Source organism: Drosophila yakuba, chromosome 3L (genome assembly GCF_016746365.2).
Source record: "Drosophila yakuba strain Tai18E2 chromosome 3L, Prin_Dyak_Tai18E2_2.1, whole genome shotgun sequence".
NCBI lineage: Eukaryota > Metazoa > Arthropoda > Insecta > Diptera > Drosophilidae > Drosophila > Drosophila yakuba.
In genome coordinates, this window is record NC_052529.2 from 22,542,260 (window position 1) to 22,557,439 (window position 15,180).

Below are 15,180 nucleotides of genomic sequence, written 5' to 3' on the forward strand. Positions count from 1 at the left end.
CTGGCTATATAGACGTGCTCCACTTTAAAGCCAGACCCAAATTCGTAGTTTTATTTCGCAGCTATTTCCACTCAACTAAGCGCATGCATTGATGATATATCCCGTCCGTTTGACACCCCTTCCCATTGACACGACATAAATAACCGTGTGAGGCTGTTATAATTTATAATCCTTGCTGTGGACCCCCAGCGACACCAACAGCAACAACAACAACAACAGGAACAGGAGTAACAAGAGCAGAAATAACATGGGAATGCCGGGGGAGTGCAAATATTTTTGCTTGCTCCTCTCGGTCTCTATGATTCGAGTTTCCTCTTTCTTTTTTGTCGTATTTTATTTACTCGAAACCTGCCCATGCGGAATCTCTCCGGCTCAGCCTCACCCAGGTTGGCAGCACAAATATTTTGTTGGTTCCTTTCCGAGCTACCCAGCCACTATTCCACACCCGCTCGACTGCATTTAGTTTATGTGTGTTACCTTTTTTCCCCGGCAAAATGAGGTCAAAACTTTATTGGCTAACAAATGTGTGCGCAAGTAGGCGGGGTGTTGCTTTCGCAGACATTAATGTCAGACCCAAACGAGACTGAAGAGTTTTGGACAAAGCTTTAATGCCGATTAACAAATTGCATGCATTTAGCTACAGGCCTCCCATCGAACGGGAGATAGGCAAGGTTTGGGCACTTTTCAAAAAATCAGCCAAACTATTTTAAGTATTTACATTAAGCACATCAACATGTTTGTCCGACACACAAGCTTTTCTGTCCGATTAAACTGGGAATAGGATCTAGCTGGCAAGGGATACAGGCATAGGATATCCCATTCGCATCCACCTTTGAGTGAACATCAATCGAAGTGCTGTAATTCAGACCGGGGGGAAAGATTCGAGTTTCCTCTGATCAGCCCAAGGTGAACATAAAGTTCCCCCACCCCTCTAGAAGGACTAAGTTGCTCGCCGTAAAAGCTTTTGGTTCAATGTTTAATGACGGCGGACTCGATAATGGAGAAAGCATACCATTTGTGGGTGCCACTTCTCCCGCTGGGAAAACCACCCCTTCCATCGCAGTGATTATGACAGCTTCTTTGCCGATGAGCGACTCTGCTCCTGTCATTTCTCACTGCTATCCACTGTAGTTCTGCCAGATTTGCAGGCTGCTTGGGCTTTAATTAAACGGCAATTGTGGTCATCAGTTGTCAGGTTCTCTTGTGCCTAATCAGTTTGTGTGATGAAAGACTAAGCTGGGATTACGGAATGTCTGCTATGCGGGTGCGACATTTGAATAATGAATGTCAACTTGATGTTCGGCTTGCAGGGGGAAAAATATAAGCTCGACCTAAGTCCCAAATGTCACTCCGCTGTCAATTATAGGTAAATCCAAGGCGCAGAGATTCGGGCGGTATCACCAGTGGAGGAGGTCAACTAATTGGGGCGTGGCCGGTTTTGGCCAGCTGACAAACTAACTAACCAACTAACTGACGTAACTAGGCAAGGCAATTGGCCTACCCGTTAGTCCGTCCCGTCATTTGTCCATGTGACTGTCAGTTTGCTTGGCCTTCTGTATGCTTGCTGTTTGACCATAAACTAATGCACCTAATTGCTGTGATTATGTCGTTTGTGATTATCTGAGTGTGCCTCCGTGTCCTTTTCCCCTTTCCCATTTCTGGAGAGTTCTGTGCCTCTGCTTTTGCCAATGCATTGCAATGCCCGCCTGCATGCGTTGCGTACAATTAGGCGCCACAAAAGCTAAATCTCATTTAGCAATCACGGGTCCTCTGCCTTTCATCAAAACAATATTCGCAAATTGGCCAAAGCCATTACTGATAATCCCAGCAGGCTCAGAATTCCGTTGCTGATTGGGTTAACAAATACCCGCAGTAACTCCCATACCATCACCCTCGCTCCACTCAGCTTCCAAAACTTTGGCTACCCCTTTTTTGGCCCGATTATTATTCGGGCTGTCGGAAACTTTTCAGCTGACAAGTGTGACAAGTTTCAAGGCCCATAACTAAGGCAGCAAAGGACCCCCACCCAGTTCACTTTGTGCGAACGACTCCAAGTGCAAAACTCCCCGAACAAATGCTCCGGTTTCCAGCCACCAACCTAGGCCCATTACACATGTAGACGGAAAAGCAATAATAGTAAATTTAAAGCCACCCAACAGAACGGAAATGGAGGCAGGGAGGGAGATCAAGATGGAGGTGGAGTTGGAGGTGGAGGTGGAGATACTTCACATGACTAGTTAAACTTTTTGCCATTGTAATAGTTATGCTTGGTTGGTTTCTCTTTCTTTCGAGACTGAAACTGAACCAAACCGAATCCCACAAACCGAAGGTTCCTTGGGGGTGGTTGCTTTACATGCTTATGTATGGCTCCTGACTCCTGGTTTCTCTGTTTCTGCCTCGGGTTTCTTTGGTTATGCGCATAATTTATAGAGTGCGACAATATGCTGCCCTCTGTCTGGTTTCTAGAAAACTTTTCGATTCTCGTTCAAGAAAGTAAGATTTCTTTGACCGATACAGCTGCCAAGTCTGAGTGTGTGTGCGGTCAAATTTTGGGGGTCAAAGAGCACGCAGAAGTCAAGGCTATTACCATAAGGGTATCTGGGAGACGTTCCGAGCTTCTCTCTGGGCTCTCTGCTGCAACTCTCCACCAGATTGCCAATTCTCATTGAAGTTGTGGAAGTTCCCTGTGGAACTTGGGGAAATAAAATTCAGACACAGCAGTCGCCCCACATGACTCGCACACTCCACTCTGTTGCCGTTGCTTTTCGACAAACGTTTAGGGCGATAAAAATGCAGAAACAAAAACATTTCGTTAGTTGCATAAATTTCGTTACATTTTTGTTGCTGCCGCTGGTCTGCTGATAAAACAGCGTCAAAAAAGTGTCGTCGAGGGAGCAACTTGGGACAAACTGCGCAGAGCCAGGAGAGATGTAGCTAGATACGAAAGTGAGTTTGTTGCGTTGCCTAAACAAGCTGCAAGGCAGCAACAGCAGCCGCAGGAACGACAGTCATGCGAGAAAAGTTTTAAGTACATATTTACGAAAGGCAACGCGAAGTTGTTCCCATTCCCCCCGCATTAAAATTTAAAAATTTGCGCCTTCGCTTACTTTTCTGTGGCTACCCCGAAAACCTCTCTTTAATCAGGGAACGCAGTTCAATGGCCTCCAAGACATTGGGGTTCCTCGCATGCCTCTTAATCCTGCAGCAAATCCCACACCTCAAAATTACATACACGTGCAACCCCCGTTTGTATCTCTATTTACAAGTTATGTCCCACGTAAAGGTAAATAAAGTTGCACCAAGCGCTGCTGCAACTCGCTCGTTGCATGCCACCGAAGTGACGTGCACTCCCTCCTCCGTTCAAAGCGCTTGTGGTTCGCCGTACAAATCCCAAAACCATTTCACTAATTGAAATGAATTTTCATACAGCAGAAAGAGGAGCAACAGCAGTAGCAGCAGCAGCAGGATGTGGCGCAACTCCTGGCTCCTGTATGCAGTTGTGGGTGTATGTGTGTGTGTCAGACATTTTCGTGTCGCAGCACAAAATTGTAATGACCTCGGGCACTAACAAAAGCGTTGCAGCCGAATATGGGAAATGTACGGCAAAAGGCAGCTGTGATGCATGACACGTCACAAGATCCTTCGTCTTGCACAGTTGAATGACTTATCATCCGGGTGGGAGCGGAAGCCTCAAGAACTCGAATCCTCCCAGGCAATGCTGTCGAATGAAATATGAATTTGGAATAGTCCGGTGTATATGTGTATATAATATATAAAAGTTCTGCTTTTCTGCTGCTAACTCTCACTTGCGTTCTAAAAATATTCCAATTAAAAATTCATATGGAGCAATTTTGCTTCTACTCGAATTTCACTTCGGGCTGGGAGAGTTCCGATCCCCAAAAGGCTTCAACCACTCGATGTGTCTCAAGATGCTGGCGGAGAAAGTAAATGGGCGGAGAAAACGCAGGACTTTTTTTTTGAATAATTGTGCAATATCGCCGTCTTCAGGAATTTTCAAGTTCATAATTATGAGATGGCTGGCTGCATTCGTCGTTCATGGCCTCCTCCAACCCTTATCTTTTGCCACTTCAATTTTTAATTTATTTTGAGTAAGCAGAAAGGGCACAAAAGGCGTTGCCCAGACACTGTCGGCATTTCCCACAATGGAAGTCACTCCCCACAGCTACTGATGCCGATGCTGCTGCTGCTTGTTTACATTTTTGCAGCTGGCCGAGCACCGCTGCGTATACGTAATGTCGAGTAATGTGCGCACTCCTTGTGAACGGCGGCCTATTGAAAGGCGTTAAGCGTGGCATGTATATGCAAAATGGCGACAAAGCGAGCCTGCAGGGAACGCATTCATTCTACTTCTTCTATCCCACTTCTTCTACCCCAGCTATTCTAAGCCATTTGCTTGGCATTTTTGTTTTGTGCAGCCGGGTAACATTATTTTAATTAACATATTTATATGAGACGGGGGAACAAAAGCCAAGTCACTCTCCACCATATGGCTCGTGTGCGTTGCAATTTTAATTATACACATACATAGATGCCGCAACTGGAAATCTTGTGGAACGAGCAGTGCAAAATGCAATGTTGCCATCTAAAAATCATTAAAAATTGTTTGCGAAGGGCAAAATCATTAAAAACATATAAATTATGCAGACACCCCCACCCTGCGCATGTCTCATAATTATGCAGCATATAAATGCCACCAGTAAAGACAGCTGCGAAGGATGCTGGGGAAGCTGAGGATGCTGAGGATGCTGAGTCGGCGGAGGATGCTGAGGACGAAGGCAAACATTGTTTTGTTAATGTTCTGCATGACTTCGCTGCATATTTATGTGGGGAGGCCGGGCCAAGACGAAAGGGATTCAAAGGATATCTGGGCTGGGCCAAGTAATTTCGTGTGCGCACCTGAAAGTATGCTTAAAGAAATTCAAAAGCCCAGACTGGAAAAACTTATGCCTGCGCCTGCCTAATTAAGTCGCCAGAAGAGTGTATTGGAGGTACTTTTAGTTTTTAGTTTCGTCAAAAGTAGACGGGAATTTTAGGTATTTTGGCCAAAGAGCAGATCTTTGGCTGGGCCCCACTTGGGTCGTTGTGTTCAATCGCACTCAATATCAATAAATTCCGCAACAATCTGCATTCAAAAATCAAAGAATACACACATCCACAGGACTGTGGACTCAGAGGGACCGTGGGCGGGAAACAGGCCAGACAGGCGAACATAAAATGCCAATTTCTAGTTGCCAAATGGTTATTGCCTGGTCTATAAATGCAGCAATAGCAACAACTGCGGCGGGAGCTGGACTTAAATTCACGTACGAGACCGAAATGGCCACAGCTCTTACCTATGGCCAAAGTCAAGCCCAAAGGCAAAGCCATAGCTACAGCTATATTGCCGTGGCCAAATGCATGAGTGCTGATATATGCACACTCTATCGCAGGCCACGTATATACGTATGTACATATGTATATGTCTGGCAAGTTAAGTGCCAAGCGGAACACGAAGGCAATTTGTTGCGTCACAAAAAATGGCAGCCGAAACGTAGATCGAATGGATATGAGCTAGGTCCGCCACCTGCTTTCCCCTGCTGCAGATAAAATTAAAATTGTGCGTGAAAAGTGCAGGATAAAGGGTATGGCACATATCCATTCAACGGGTGCCAAGGAAGGGCTTTGTACTTAGTCGGCATAAAATATAAATTACTATGCTGCGCCATAATAAATTTCAGTTTGCGTAAAAACGTTAAATATATATACACTATACGGGGCGAGGAGGCTGCTGCCGCACTGGAACGGGCCAAAAACCCATTATGAATGAATTTAGTAGCAGCAGCAGCAGCAGCAGCAGCAGCAGCAGTAGCGGCAAAAACCAAAACGTGCCGGCTCTTGTTCTATCCATATCTCCTAGCACCTCCCTTAGTACGACATCCCTTATATTTTATACACATTTAAAGCACTTTCTGGGGATCCCCGTCGCCCAGACCAATCCAAAAGAGTCGGGGCGGAGGTCAGTTGAGGTTTTGCAAAAATGCTCGCAAATTTACGAGTATTTCCATGGCTGGCAGCAGCGATAAACCAGAACCAGAACCAGTCGAAAGCAATAACGACCGGCCAATAGACAGTGAACTACACTCTCAACTCTCGAATTTGGACACCCGACTCTCGAGTCTCGACTGGACAGAGCCAAGCCGGCTGAAGGACACCCGGGCGGCCGGACGCAGGACCTCTCCTGCAGACGCCGGGATGGCCTTAGTGTAGGCGTTTCAACTAGCCGGTCGAGTTGGTTTACTTGGACTGGTCTACTGGAAGTGTGGAGGCGAGCGGTCAATGACAGCGGAAAGTTTTTCTGCAAACTAGCCTCGAAAGCTATGAAAAATTAAAGCAACAGGAAGGAAGGGGAAAGTGGAGGGCAGGTAGCGCAAGTGGCAGGGGAGGGGAGCGGTTGGTCGGCAGCACAGACTGCCGCATCAAAATGCCGCAATGGCCTGTTATTATAATGAAAACGTAGAAGGCATTGGTAGCAACAGTCTGCTGCGGCGAGCTGTTGGACTGAAAAGTTTTTAAGGGCAGCGGAAGCCGTTTACATTTGCATGGCCAATGCTCAGTCGAGCTTTTCAAGTGCAGGGCACGGCGATTGTGCAGACCCCCTCACAGGTCATTAACAATTTACGGTGTAAAGGACGGCCCAATCAGGACGTGAATCTCAGCAGCGTTTTATCAAAGCTTTAAGGTGCGCAGCATTGGGACTGCGATTGGGATCGGATTTGAGAGCAGTGGTTTTCGAATTGCACCAGAGCAACGCAGCCACCTACCTCGAATATGTCGAATTTGGTTTTGAATGCTCTTTTTTGCACTCTGGCTATGGCAATTTTTGCAACTCTCTTGCTGCAATGTACGTATACATATATATTTTAGTCCTGGTCCCAACTTTTGTGTCGCTTCACGACAGAATGTATGTGTGTCCAATCGTGCAGAATGCCCATTTTTATATATATTTGCATATGGTGCATAAGCATTTTTTCATCCCTCGCCCAGAAATTTTAAGCTACATACATGGGAACCAGCGTATTACGTACAACATTTTCCCGAAAAATAACTCATGCTGTAGGCCCTCGTTTTCTGCCGGCCTGATTCATTCATTCATTTGCAAGTTCGGCTGCCTGCTCCTCTTCGTTTTTCGGGTGCCAGAAGTCAACAAATAATATTTTCCATAAAAATTGGCACTGGTGGAAAAATTGAAATGAAAATATACTCAGCTTTGGGGGCGGGGCAGGACAGTGGAGAGGACGCTGCCAAATGTCGTGTGATTGTGTGTGCCTTTTATGTTTATTCATACACACGCAGCGATGAGTGCGTGAGTGTGTGGGCCAACCTGAATCTCAATTTGATATAGAGTTTAATCAATATTTGTGTTACGATGACAACGAAGCCTCCGCTGGGCATCCCTCTCTGCTGCATACTTTGCGGCTGGCAGGTTAGAATGTTTATCAATTTATGCACAAATGCAAATAGAATTTCATAAATAGTCATTTAATTGCACTTTGGGCCAGCAGGAGGGGAACACAGGACGGCCTATAAACGATATGCAAAATGCAAATTGGCGGACAGAAAGAACACTTAGGCAGTGTCATATGCAAAATCCATCTGTCACATTAAAGTGCCCCAAATCCCGGCGAAAACCTGACATTAAATTAAATCCAGGCCACGGCCACAATTGGCTATAACACGAAACTTTTTAAAGCACAGACGGAAAGTAAGCCAAACGCCCAGCTGTGCTCTTTCAGGACTAAAACAAATGTCTTGGATAAAAAATGAGTACAGCACACACACACAAAAAATTACAATTCTTGGCATATATTCGATAACGCAGCAGTTCGTGGGTGTGTGTGTGTGCCAGGGTGTGTATTTGTGTATTTGCATAATGCAAAAATAAAAACAAAAGGCTATACAAAGCAAATACACATACATATGCAGGCTGCAGCAGTGAACTGCAGTGGCAGCAGCCCGAAAGTGTGTTACACAAATGTATACGAACGATTTTGGTCTTCCAAGTGAAGTTATGGTGGGCGGTGGGCAACAATCTTGTTTGTTAAGTTCGTTTCGTTACTTTCTCGCATTTGTTGATAATTCAGAAAAAGCTCCCAAATGTATGCAGCTTACAGGACAGCGAAATGCATCAAGGGTTCGCAACCTGTCCGTCGATATGGCCCTATTTAATTAATAGACCTATAAATGCTCTACCCCTCAGACCTTCATGTGTGAGCCGCAGTTGTTTGTTAGTTTTTTCCAGGCTCCTATTTAGGCCCCTGCGGTCGTTTGGCTTTTTTCGGTTTGTTGGCCCGCCGATGCCTTTTCCATTGCTGTTGCCAACAATTTTCACTCCACTTTCGAATGTTTTTATCCCCAAAGTCTGCTTGCGGATATGCATAGAGCGAAAAACAAACAAACCAACTCTAACTTAACCGAACCGAACTGAGAGCCCAAAGGAAAAAAGGGCCAAAAACATTGTTGGAAAAACTATAAATGGCAAATGTATCGCGGCATTTTAGGCGCATGGCGCTTGGGAAACAAAAGAGCTGAAAATTTGCCAAATGCTGCGGCCTTTCCCTTTTCCGCCGGTTAAATTTTTCTTTTGTGTTTTGCATTTTTATAGCAATATGGCAAATGGAATTTTTGTGCACGATGCGAGCGCTAAACATTTAAATGAGTCAAGTGGCTTTTTGATGGTCGCCGCGGAACGGGGAGGTTTTTGGTTTTTTGGGTTCGCTGCGGGATGGATTTGCATATGGCTGAAAAAATTGCTTTGCGGAAGCTTTTAGACAGCCAGAATGGCGGGTGAGCAAACAAGCATGCGGTCGAGCGGCCCACTTTCCAAATGGGATTTGTATGCAGATGGTGGGCTGAGTTTGGGAACGGGAATCGGAATGGGAATGGGAATGGGAATGGGAATGGGAATGGGAATGGAGATAGCGATCTATCGGGCTTTACTCACTTAGATTTCCACTAGGAATGTAAACGTTGCCCGATGGCGTTCGCACCAAACAAGATGGCTCAAAGTCAACGTCATTGGGATTGTTAACGGTTAAACGACCATTTTGCATGCGACTCATTGTCGGATTACGCGGCGGAACATCCGGTGGTGCCGTTGGCGTAACTCCTTCCAGGAGGAAGCCTGAAAATAAGTTGCAGAACGAAAATATGGGAGCATTAGTCGGGCGTGCCACAAATATTTGCACTGCAGTAAAGTACTTGAATCGAACAACTATTTCTAGCTTAATTGCATTGCGGTACCGGTGCGGCGCTTCCTGGAAAAATATACGATGATAAATCACATTTTTTGCACCCCTCGCCCACTTTTCTCGTTTTGCAGTCACTGTGTGAATGGCGAAATCATTGGACATTTGACACTAAAAGTATTTCGTGAATTTTTAAAATACAAATGGATTTGCTGGGACGGGAGCGAGCTGCAATCAGTTCGCATTGAAAGCCAGGCACAAAAATCAGGCGAAAGGAACAAATCGAAATGAAATTATTTAACAGCATAGAAAATTCAATTTATCTCCCCTTTTGCAGTCCCTCTTTTTCGGGCATTGCTAAACAAACACGAAAAGCTTGAATGAATATGCGATATTGAGGTGGGGCAGGGTGGCGGAAGAAATAGATACAAAACTCTAAAAACTGAAAATTACCAGGCAAAAGGCAATTTCCAAATGGAGTAACAAGATATAAATAAAAATAAGGGAAAAACATTCAAATGAAATTCAATTTGCCGCGCTCAAAAATTTCTATGCCGATGAGAAGGCGACGCTGAGAACGAGGACGACGAAATTCGAGTGCCAACATGCCTTTGATTCTCACCCACACACCCACACACCCACACACCCACATAGCGGCACTCTGGGGGTGTCGATGTGTGCGTGCGTGTTCTTGCGCTTTTGTGTGAGTGTGGCTCTCCTCCACTCCACCTCTTCACTCCTTGCGCTGTAATAAATTTCAAAAGCATTTGCATTCACTCGCATAGAAAATTTTAAGCTCATTTGTAGGCTTAAAAAGCATTTCTATGGGTGCCCTGGAGGGGATCTGAGTTCGGATGTGATGCGAGGAAGCACGACAAACAGGATGCTCAGCAAATTCAAACGCCAAAAGCGCCAAGCGAAAGCGGACAGAATAGCGGAAGAAAATGTCCAATAAAAAGTGGGAGCAAACGGAAGAGCCAACGGCCAAGGAACCAAATTTCAAATTTGTTGAGATTAGCCGGGCGCGAAAACGCGAATGTGTATGTGTATGTGTTAGTTAGTTGGTCCTGGGAGCTCCTTGTAGGGCCGTTGGCGTAATCGCATTGCGCTAGGCCGAGACAATTCCAGTTTTCCTGCTGCCTTTTTGCAAAGCTGGAGCATGGGGCCAGAAGAATCTGGGCGTACAAGTGGCCACTGGCCATGCTGTGGGAAATTTAAGCTGCGGAAAATATGACACCAACTTGTCTGCTCGGACGAGATGCTCGGCCTGCTGCCCGGATTGCCGCAGGACCTGCGCATTATCGTTTTAATGAAACGCGGCCCAGACCAACGGCGGCGGAAACAACAACAAAGCGGGAAAAAAGGTGGCAGGACTTGGACCCGACTGCCTGCCAGCAAAGATTATTTCACGCGGTTAAACACAGCAGCAAAAGCACCAAGAGCACCAACAGCACCAAAAGTTGCCCCAAAAATGTTCACTTCAAATTGGCAGCGGCAAACTTGTTCTGTCGGTCGGTCATCTGTGATTAAAACTGGGTGGGGAATATTTGTGGACTTTTGTCTTTGCTTTGCGTGTAATTAGATTTCGGATTTAAGGCGCTTATTGTTCGAGCACAGAGAATGGAAATTGAAAATGGCCGGGACTGCGTATGAGTATGAGTGAAGTGCAACTGGCACTCGCATTTACCACACATTCAGGAACTGAGAATTAGCCAAAGAACGTAACCTCCTTGACGCTGTATTGCCCTCCAATTATATCGTCATAAAGCGCAAAAGTTAAGCTAAAGTAGCTAACCAAGCCCCATTTGCATGCACAAGCGACGGCGTCATTTGAATACACACCACATCTGTGCAGGCGGGGAAATAAAGGGAGTTTGTGGTGCACGGCATGCATTTGATGAAGGCATACACAGGTGGATATATTGGCACTTTAGATCTGTAATATTTTAATTGCAGTAAAGAATATGCTTCCAAATCAGTTGAAAACTAAACTGTTTATAAGGTATGCCGCAAAAAGTACGCTACCCTTGTGCTTCATACCACATGCTGGGTATACTTTATTCGTTCTCATTGTGCTGATTAAGTCAAGGGCTTAGCCAAATGGCAAAAAAAAAATACAACAATGACAATGCCACGAAACGGGCCAAATGAAAGTGGCTAACAGAGAGGATTCTGCACTGGTCGTTGCTGCTGTCGCCTGTTTGCCTGCCAGTTGGCATCCGCATCCACATCCTTATGCACATCCGCATCCCCATCCGCATTTCTATCCACATGCAGACAGGCGTAGAGGAGCTGCCATGAACTGGGAGCCAATGCGAATGCCAAGCGACCACTTAAAGCTCAGTCGGAGGCAAGGAGGAGGAGAAGATGTGGCAGGATGTGCCAGGATGGGATGGGATGGGATGAGGCTGAAACTGAGGCATCCAGAGTATGGAAGGAGTAGAGCACAGCCAGGCGAATGAACAACGGGCAACTACTGGGAATGGCGCTGATAAGCAGCTTATCTTCATTTCTACAACCCCCAGCGTTTATTTTTCCCCTCTGCTGTTTGTTTGTTTGTGTTGTTCCTGTTGTTGTTCCTCTGCCGGCGCTTCTCTTGCCTTGTCATTTTGAATGCGAATGCGTTGTAGTTGTAGCGTGGAGCTGAAGCTGTTGCCGCTGCTGTTTTTAGGGTACGCAAAATGTGTAATGGCATTTCGTCAGGCGGAGCATGAAAAAGCGAAGCTAGCTTTAGTGATAACCAAGGGCGGGCTAGTGGGCGTTGGAGGCTGCGGAGCCAAATGTTTCGCTTGTGTGTATGTGACAAAGTGAATTCTCCTACTGGGCTTGCTTTCCCTCCTTCTTCGTCCTCTTCGTCCTCCTTTACCCAACTCCCAACTTCCCTTCCCTTCTCTTTTTGGTTATGGTTTTTTGGCTTGCATTTTAATGCTTTTATAATGCACTCTGCAAAAAAAGCGACCCAAAATACCTAAAAAGCAAAATCACCGAAAATAGCAAAAAGTATGCGGTAAGTTTCCGTCTAAATTAAAGAGACTTTAGCGACGTGGAGTCCAAGCCAACTTTAATTAGGGATACCGCATTATCGGGTCTGGAATGCAAACATTCGAGCAGCACAAGCACTCGCTGCCGAGTGAAATATGTTAATTAAATTAAGGGCTGGGTGGGGAATCGAAAAGCGACACCAGCTGCTTGTGGCATGCCAACAATGGGCAGCGGGGGCATGCCAACACCTTCGGCAGCAATTCTTCCCCTACCTCTCCCTTCTCACTTGACGAGAGAGAAATGTAAAGCACTTTTGGTATGACAGCTGAAATGTCAGTTAAGCATGAATTGCTACCAGCAGAGGGTAAAGCTGCAAGCTGGAAGCTGGAAGCTGGAGTAATGAGAATGAGGCGACCTGAGCCGGGTCCGGACTCCGGAGTAGGTCCTTGCTTCGTTCCCAGGTGGGCGGCGTAAACTGACAACTGCTGAAACGCCTTTTAACTACAGTTTCGTTCTCTGATTGTCCTGCTTGCTTCTGTCCGACTTAAGTGAGTGAGCAACGAAAGATAAAGATGCCAAGCGGGAAATTGCATTGCAGTCGAGACCAGGAAAAGGTGATGACAATCGCTTAATCGATTGGGAATTCTGTTTTCTAGCTCATTACGCTGCAGAAAACCCCTGGCACCATCAATAATAACAATAATCCAGGGAGACAGCAATGATGACAGGTAGAAACAAGTAGTCCGCACTGAACGGCATTAAATAAATGCAAGTGCTCATATGTGCTAGCTACACTGCGTATACGCAACGTGTGCAGGTAGTGCGATTTTTTGTTGTGATTGGCAGAATGGGGAAGTCCTGGGGGTCCTGGGGGTTCTGCTGCTGCCATTTTGTTGATAAGCAACAGCCACAGACAGCAGGGTAGATGCAAAGGGAAGTAAACAAAAGGCGCCTAAACTGACAATTGGACGTTTTGTTTATGGCGTTTCTGTGTATTAGGACCCAGGGTGTGTGATTGCATCCAGTTACAGGCCGAGTTTGAACGGTCCCCGCCCCTTGACCCTCACGCAGGGGGCGCGGCAGGGCGGTAGCATAATGCGGGCCATCTGTATGCGTGTACAGTCTCTGTTTGTATTTGCACCAACACAGCCACACTGCATTGTATCTCTGTGCGTACCCGTGTGTGTTTGCGCCGCCTGCGCTTGACATATAAATAGAACCGGCCCACACACACTAGCACAAAGATGTCAAAGTTTACTGGGGAACTCCTTGTACCGGTACGGTCAAGTAATTCCTCGGCATAGGTAAATGTGTACAGTTTATTAAATTTGGGTCCCCAACCAAACTGGAGCTAAAGCCAAAGCTGCCCAACTATTTATGTCGCCTGTCATGTATGTACCTTCTTCCCTCCACATACACACAGACACACACACACCTACTAATACTAACACACATGGGCCATTGTGCGTCATTTGCAAAGCCATGCGCATCCACAATCTTTGTTTGTCAAAGTTTTGCACTCGCCTAGGAGATTTATTTAGTCGGGCTCACAAAACTTGGATTTACTTCGACACAATTGTCAGCTTAGTCACGTTTCATGTGTCGACGGATACAGATCCAGGCGACCAGGATATACAGCCAAGGAGGAGCAGGGGGGAAGGAGGAAGGAGCTACGCTAATGCTAAACACGACATAAAGGTAAAAAGCCAAAGGCACGCGATGCGAATATTTTAACGCGCCAAAAGGAGAACAGAAGGAGCTGACAAAGAAGGAAGAAAGGAACAAGAAGTTGTTTGCTTTAGTTTCAATTTTGTGTGCTAGTTAACCCCAGTCTTTCTGCTGCTGGCGAGGATCAAACTTTGATTCGAGCCTGTTTTCTGCTATGTATGTTGTGCTTCCGCACAGCCCTTGGGGCAGACGGGTAAATCCATCCTGCTGCATCTGCAGCCAGCTGTACCATACTCTGCGGCGGTGTTAATCGAATTTCAACGCTGACCCGGTTTGTTCATGAGGAGCCACCATCCAAATCGACCCAGAAACTAGCTCTGACAGCTTTTGCGAGACCTTCCCGCTGCCAGATAGAAGAGCAGAGATGCGCTGGCGCGCTGCTTAATTGATTTTGTGGCATGCAAAGTTCGGCAGACGACGGCCCCAAAACCGCAAGTCAACCGATTTGAGTTCATTTTTCTTGTCCCCACCCGAAACTCCCCTGCTTAGTGGCCCCTCCTTGCTAATCCTATTAGACGATGTCTCAGCTCTCAGCCCTGTGTGTCGCATACTTTGCGGTTTCCACTTTGCCGTGTCATGCCTGCCGCCAATGTTTAGGTAAGCGCCGCCGTGCCACCCCTTTCTGCCACCAAAAACTAAGGAGAAAAAATAATAGTCTTTAAGCCTTAAAGCGCCAACCCGATTGCGGGCCTGGCATAACTTCTGGTTCTTTGTCAAGCGGGAAAGTAATAAGCGTCAAGTGACAGTTTCTGAAAATTGCAAGTTCTTAAGATTTATTTGCTCCGACGCAGCCCAGTAGTCAAAAGTTTTCGGGCAAATGAATGGTGGAAAAAGCGGCGAAACTGAAATCTAATTTAACGCTTTATTTGACACATTTCCCAATGCAAGTTGCCAGTGGAAGTTCCTCCGAAAGTAGGTCGGATCTTAGCCAATTCTTTGCCTTTTGCCATTTGATTCGGTGGAAATTATACCAAAATTATACACAAGCACTGCAATGCACTGATGGGAGTGTACTGTAAGTGGAAGGAAATGCAGCGAAAAGTTTGGACCGGATGCCGACCGAAAGTAGGCTATAGATAACTGGCATTTGCTTGCGGCTCATTAACATTTCAAAGTGGCAGCGAAGGGCCAAAACACACACTTTTCAGGCCATTTCGTTCTCACTCCGTTTCCCTCGGCCCGCTATATTTCACGCCATGTCAGGCGTGCCTAACCTTCTTCGTTA

At 46.1% G+C, this 15,180-nt stretch overlaps 1 protein-coding gene and 1 long non-coding RNA gene across 8 annotated transcripts in view; one reads left to right on the forward strand and one right to left on the reverse strand.

The window, feature by feature from the left end:
- LOC6535144 (teneurin-m) overlaps positions 1 to 15,180 on the reverse strand; it is a 114,776-nt gene that overhangs the window by 36,056 nt on the left and 63,540 nt on the right. For all 7 annotated transcript variants that reach the window (XM_039374309.2, XM_039374308.2, XM_039374307.2 and 4 more), the window contains exon 2: positions 9,002 to 9,181. In XM_039374309.2, the coding sequence (XP_039230243.1) occupies positions 9,002 to 9,181 (180 nt within the window). The remainder of the gene's footprint in view (positions 1 to 9,001; positions 9,182 to 15,180) is intronic.
- Positions 1 to 15,180, forward strand: part of LOC120321542 — a 42,152-nt gene that overhangs the window by 22,556 nt on the left and 4,416 nt on the right. The gene's annotated exons all lie outside the window — the stretch shown is intronic.